Source organism: Anolis sagrei, chromosome Y (genome assembly GCF_037176765.1).
Source record: "Anolis sagrei isolate rAnoSag1 chromosome Y, rAnoSag1.mat, whole genome shotgun sequence".
Lineage (NCBI taxonomy): Eukaryota > Metazoa > Chordata > Lepidosauria > Squamata > Dactyloidae > Anolis > Anolis sagrei.
The window spans coordinates 15,125,597-15,131,633 of record NC_090035.1 but is presented as its reverse complement, the minus strand read 5'-3'; the positions used below and the strand labels follow the sequence as shown (position 1 = coordinate 15,131,633).

General features: G+C 41.0%; 1 protein-coding gene and 1 long non-coding RNA gene across 3 annotated transcripts; one reads left to right on the top strand and one right to left on the bottom strand.

Moving 5' to 3' along the window:
* Positions 1-102: 102 nt before the first annotated feature.
* On the bottom strand, positions 103-5,504 carry LOC132782031 (aminoacyl tRNA synthase complex-interacting multifunctional protein 2). Of its 2 annotated transcripts, none has more exons than XM_060786672.2 (4): positions 5,253-5,504; positions 2,610-2,816; positions 1,623-1,854; positions 103-617 (listed from the first exon to the last, which is right to left on the bottom strand). In XM_060786672.2, exons 1-4 carry the CDS (start codon positions 5,403-5,405, stop codon positions 232-234), a joined length of 978 nt encoding a protein of 325 aa, XP_060642655.2. In that variant the 5' UTR covers positions 5,406-5,504; the 3' UTR covers positions 103-231. The 2 variants fall into 2 exon arrangements, with proteins under 2 accessions (XP_060642655.2, XP_060642656.2); XM_060786673.2 differs by having other exon boundaries at positions 5,391-5,503.
* LOC137095453 (uncharacterized) lies at positions 2,780-4,119 on the top strand. The gene is made up of 2 exons (XR_010908847.1): positions 2,780-2,918; positions 3,615-4,119. It is a non-coding gene; the product is annotated as an uncharacterized lncRNA (long non-coding RNA).
* Positions 5,505-6,037: the final 533 nt, after the last annotated feature.

Genomic DNA, 6,037 nt, shown 5'->3' with positions numbered 1-6,037 from the left:
GGGTCACGAAGAAGACAGAAGTCATATTTCGCATTAAATGAATGAACCCTGAGGCCACTTAGGTGAGGATTCAAAATACAAACTGAAAATACAGTCACAAAAGGCAATTCTGATGAATTTATTAGCATCATTAAGACATTTCACAGTTACTGTCTTAAACTTCACACACTGTCACAGCCACAATAAGATGTAGAAAATACTCGAACTTGTCTCCCTTTTTACCGGACAGGTTTACTTCAGTAACTTGAGAGCAGAATTGAAAGCTGCCAGATTTTCACAAGATTTCAGCCAGTTTTGGACATTAGGTGGAACAGCATTTGTGCTCCCCGTTGTCTGAATTGCACACCAGGCCACGATGTCGGCTAAGGTTAGTTCGTTTCCCACCAGCCAGGAGGCCTTGCCAAGGGCTGCATTCATGGATCGCAAAACGGCTGCCTTTTCTTTACTGCTTCCTTCCTGCAGTTGGAAGATGGCTGTATCGACCCAGCTATCGATCAGAGTTGCTGTAACGGCATTGTGCTTCTGACCAAGTAAGGAGAACAAGAACCTAGCAATGTTTCCTTCTCCTTCAATGGGACACATAGTTTGAATGCGGAACTTCATCTGGGGTTTTGACACTGAAATTATAATGAAAACGTTAGACAAAAGGAAATGCTTCAAAGGAGCAGATAAATATGCTTATAATGTATTGTTACTGTATCTATGCAGTCCTAGGTAACTACGAAAGCTTAAATCAATGTCTACTTAAGGTATTTTTGTGCGACTGTTCCATAAAACAGGTGGGAAGGACTACAGTGAAGGACTACAACTCCCAGCATTGTTCACCATGGGCTAAATTACAAAATCCAGACAGCTCCATGATTTCCATCCCTGTCATACAATCTCATTAACAAATCCAGTGCTTCCAATCTTTTAGAAACTATTCCTGGAAAGATGTATGTACAGACTCATATTGTCACCTTGGTTCCAAAACTGCTGTGGACAGCTGAGAATGCTGATTCTAGCAGAAAAGAATGCAGCATTTTATTAAAATATTTACATCCTATCCTCTATCCCAGGCATGGGCAAAGTTCAGCCCTCCAGGTGCTTTGGACTTCAACTCCCACAATTCCTAAGAGCCGGTAGGCTGTTAGGAATTGTGGGAGTTGGAGTCCAAAACACCTGGAGAGCCGAACTTTGCCCATGCCTGCTCTATCCCATGTACAGATAAATCATTTTAGAATACTTTGAAAACAATTTAAAGATTTAAAATAACTAAACAATTTGGCAATTAAAACAAATCCATTTGAATTACGCAGTATAACCTATCAAAAATGCTCTTTATGTTGCAGACATCTGGTTGCAAAGGGTCTTTGACAAAGTCTGTTCCATTCATTTTGAGCATGATATAAAAATGTACTGTGCAGACCAAAAACTCTGTAATGTTTTCTTTAAAAGTATTCATAACCAGAGCCTGATCTATCTTTCTTGCCATTTCAGTCAGTCATCAAGTTTGCAAATTATGTTAATAGTAACAAGTTGAATGAAGTGGTGCAAATAGTTTACTTGTAGTATCAAGAGCAGGAGTTCCTTCTGCCTGTTACTAATAAATATCCCCCTCTTTTCCAATGGGTCAGACTTACCATCTTTCCAAATGAGTGTAAAGCCCAATTGGTATTCGTGACGTGATTGCTTCTTAGCCTGGTCACCAAAACATTTCAGGAGATTCTCTGGCACACTCTTCACAGATGAGTGTGTATGGACAGCTGACAGTACTTTGTAGCTCTCACACAGCAAGCTGTGAAGTACTAACAGTGATAGTGGAGGGTGTGATGGGTTTGCATTAATCACAATATCCTTTAGTGCACTATAGTCCTGCATCAAAAGAAGGGATGATTAATAAACTGTTTAACCTTCAGAATTTTAGGCTTTTCCTCTCTATATATACATATACATATACATGTATATGTATATATAGAGGGAGAATGCACTATATATGTAATTTCTCATGATAATAGTGCAATTACTACTGTAGGAAGGGACATATCTTTACTACTGGCAAAACATGAGTTCATAAACCATTCACATATCTGCTCTCCATAGGACAGGGTATAAAGATATTATTATTATTATTAAAAACTTCGAAGTAATTGTTAAAGAGACAGATACAGCCAAAGGAATATGTTTTAAATTGAAGGCTTTTGATATGTTCCTCCCTCCCTAGCCATCCACATGCTTAATCCAATTTTAGGCATTATTGTTATTATTAATATCTGCTTAATATTGAATTTGGACCTCTCACTGTGTCAATAAATTAGCTAAGAGTCATTCAATTCACTTGTGTCTTGACACAACCCATTTATCACATTCAATGCTGGATTTTTAGAATTCAAACTAGCAATTTAATTTATAAAGTGACAATATTCTATAAAGGAGCAAAACAATGACACTTGCTTTAAAAACACCTGTCACTTAGCAGAAGCAGGCAGCCTGGGAGTGAGCAAAATGCTAAACATTTGAAAATTTCCTAGAATGTCAAAGCCTCGTTACTTCACACAGAAGCTTCTACCCAGCTAATCCACTCACTAGACAGGAAATGCTCTCCCACGACAAGGTTAATCTGGACTTGCCTTTCCAAGTAAATTATCCAGGTCTGCAGAACTGGCCGTTAAAGGAACATGTTCATCTGCCTGGATTATGTTTGTAGCATCAAAATCTGCATCTGGTGTTTGGATCATCTTGGAGAGACTATCCACAGCTGCCTTCAATTCATACAAACGCTTTAAGATCTCTTCCTGGCGGGATTCAAGAGCTTGAAGGGACGGATCAATTTCATCCTAAATTAAGATTTAGATTATCATTCACTCAATTCAGACTGCAGCCACCATAGTGTATAAAGGCATGAAGAATTGCTGTCGATATATACCAAACAAATATAGGTAAGTCAGGATGCAGTTAAAGTTTTACATCCACTAGGAAAGTCTAGTTTTATGTTACATCTTTTAATCAAAGAGATAAGGAATTCTTGCTTCTGAACTGTTGATGCTATTCACTAAAATTATAAGCCCAACCATTAACACTACTATTAACAATCACCGGCTAACTGCGGTCTTTCAGGTGTTTTGGACTTCAAAACACCTGGAGGGTTGAGTTTGCCCATGCCTGCTTTAAACAATATAGTTGCCTCAAAGCTGGGTGTTACCAAAGGAATGCAATTAAGAAGATCAAACCTTTTTGCTAGATTTCTATATGTTTTAATGTCAACGAGCCAGATAATTTCTTGAAGAATTCACACCAGATCTTGCTTGATTCAACCTAGCTCTTTCAGACCATATATTCATATTTCTCACTGAAGTATAGCTTCTAAATGTATACATACAGGGCATTCCCAAGTTGCAAACAAGAGGTTCTGAATTTGAATTTGCATGCAAGTTGGAACAGGTACATTTTTAAAGTGTGACTCCAGCCATACACATACACATACACACATATACTACCAGTCTACTGCCACGTGTTGCTGTGGCCCAGTCTGTATATGTGTGTATATAAGTGTTTGTGTATATATGTGGTTTTGCGCATGCATTGTAATGTATTTTTTTGGGTTTTTTAAAAGTCTCTTCTGCTGTGTTTTTCAGTGTTTTATGAGTGATGGCCTGATACCTGTCCAAACATATCTCTTGCCACGAACCATCACAAAGTTTAAGATCTTCAAGAGAGGCCCTTCTCGATCCGACCACTATCGCAAACACGGTTGATGGGGACGAGAGACAGGGCCTTCTCAGCAGTGGCCCCCAGCCTATGGAATGCCCTCCCTAGAGATATCGGATTGGCCACCTCCCTCTTGTCTTTTAGAAGGAAAACCAATACCTGGTTATGGGACCAAGCGTTTGATCAGTGGGCAGCATGTGGAAGAAGATCACACAACTTACGGCAATGAATTGACCCGGACTGGTTTTTTGGATTTCAGTTTTAATGGATGTGTCTTAATTATTTTAATTTTTAATATTTTGATTGTACTGTGGTTGTTTTTATGATGCTAGCATCGTATGATGCTTTTGTTAGGACGCCCTGAATCCCCCTTTGGGGGGAAAAAGGGTGGGGTATAAATATAGGAAATAAATAAACAAACAGTTCAGGCTATGATATGTACAACTTCTGCTGTTATATGTTCATTCATAACATAGGAGGCAAAACCTTTTGACCCACCCGTGTGTGTGTGTGTATGTGTATATATCTATATATCTATATAAATAAAAATGTAATGTTGGTTTGTGAGATTAACCTAACTAAAAAACCACTGGAGGAATTAACACCAAATTTGAACACAATACACCTATCAGGCCAATGAGTGTCCACCATCCCTAAAACACACACCAAAAACCCAGCAGAACGGACTTAAACCCCCCCCCCCAAAAACTATATATACACATACACTCATACACATACAGACACACACATATATACACAAAAATATATTGTGTGTGTGTGTGTGTCTCGTAAGCTGCTCTGAGTCCCCTTTGGGATGAGAACGGCGGCATATAAATGTCGTAAATAAATAATATAAGCACAGAAATACATAAATATATACACACATATACACCCATCTATATACCTATATCTATGCAAACACACATATATACACAAATATATACACAAACATAAACACATATAAACACACACACAAAACATATACATGGACTGGGCCACAGCAACGTGTGGCAGGGGACGGCTAGTGTGTGTGTGTATATATATTTGTGTATATATGTGTGTTTGCATATAGATAGATAGATGTGCATGTGTGTATGTATTTGTGTATTTCTGTGTTTTATTTATTTATTTATATTTACGACATTTATATGCTGCCCTTCTCACCCCGAAGAGGACTCAGAGCGGCTTACAAGATTTATATATATATACATACAATGTATTATATTATTAGCATAGTACATTATCAGTATTAAATATTACTATATTGCACTATACCATTATATTGTGCATTTGTAGTTTTTTGAATAGCATCGGGAAGGTTAATTTATCTACCTATACATATCTATACATATACACGTGTACACACACACATATATGGTACATATAGGCACCCATCTGCATCAATTAAATGAAAGGTATACAAAACACCCTCCTAGTTTACAAAGGAGACAGAAACACAGGCCACAGAACGGCCGCCTCTGGACTGAAAGCGAAAGCGCCACGAAGGCGAGGGAGGGAGGGAGGGAGGGAGGGGGGCCCGTCCAAGGCCGAGGCCTGCTTCCTACCTGCTCCGCCTGCGGCAAGGGAGAGGAGGCCGAGGAGCCGGCCTTGGGCTCCCGGTGGACGCTGCCGAGGCGGTACATGCAAGTGGGGAGGTGCTCGGGCGGCACCGCGGAGCCCGGCCCGCCCTGGAAGGGCCTCACCTTGTACATCGGCATCGGAAGAGCACAGGCGGCGAGCACTCCGCCAGCGCGTGCTCGCTCTCCCACCCGACTGACTTCCACGAGGAGGGCCCTCACGCCCCGCCTTGCCGATTGGAGGAGAGGCCCAGAGCCCGCCCCTCCGCAGCCCCGCCCCTCTCCTCCTATTGGTCAGTTCGAGACTAGAGTTTGTTCTATTGGTCGACTGGATGGAAAAGGCGGGGTTTCCTTTTCTCCCTCAGTCTATCTTGCGGTTAAAGCCGATTGGAGGAGAGGCCCACAGCCCGCCATCCCTTACGCAGCCCCGCCCCTCTTCTCCCATTGGTCATTCGGGGGGCTAGGCTTCTCCCTATTGGTCGATCTGAGTGGAAAAGGCGGGGATTCCTCTTGTATCTCGTTCTACCTTGAGGGAAAGCTGATGCAAGGGGAAACTATAGAGGCATGAAAAAATAGACTGACACATAGACTTAAAGTCAAGCGAGGATGAGGGTATATTGGCGGGGATTCCTCTTGAATCTCGTTCTACCTTGAGGGAAAGCTGATGCAAGGAGAAACTATAGAGGCATGAAAAATAGACTGACACATAGACTTAAAGTCAAGCGAGGATGAGGGTATATTGGCGGGGATTCCTCTTGAATCTCGTTCTACCT

What these genes read in the sequence shown, in the direction of transcription:
- LOC132782031 (XM_060786672.2), bottom strand. Translation starts at nt 5,405, where the DNA reads ATGCCGATGTACAAGGTGAGGCCCTTCCAGGGCGGGCCGGGCTCCGCG. An exon ending in CCTTGCCGCAGGCGGAGCAG is followed by an intron (nt 2,817 to 5,252) that starts GTAGGAAGCAGG and finishes ATCTTAATTTAG; the next exon opens with GATGAAATTGATCCGTCCCT. An exon ending in TACACTCATTTGGAAAGATG is followed by an intron (nt 618 to 1,622) that starts GTAAGTCTGACC and finishes TTATAATTTCAG; the next exon opens with TGTCAAAACCCCAGATGAAG.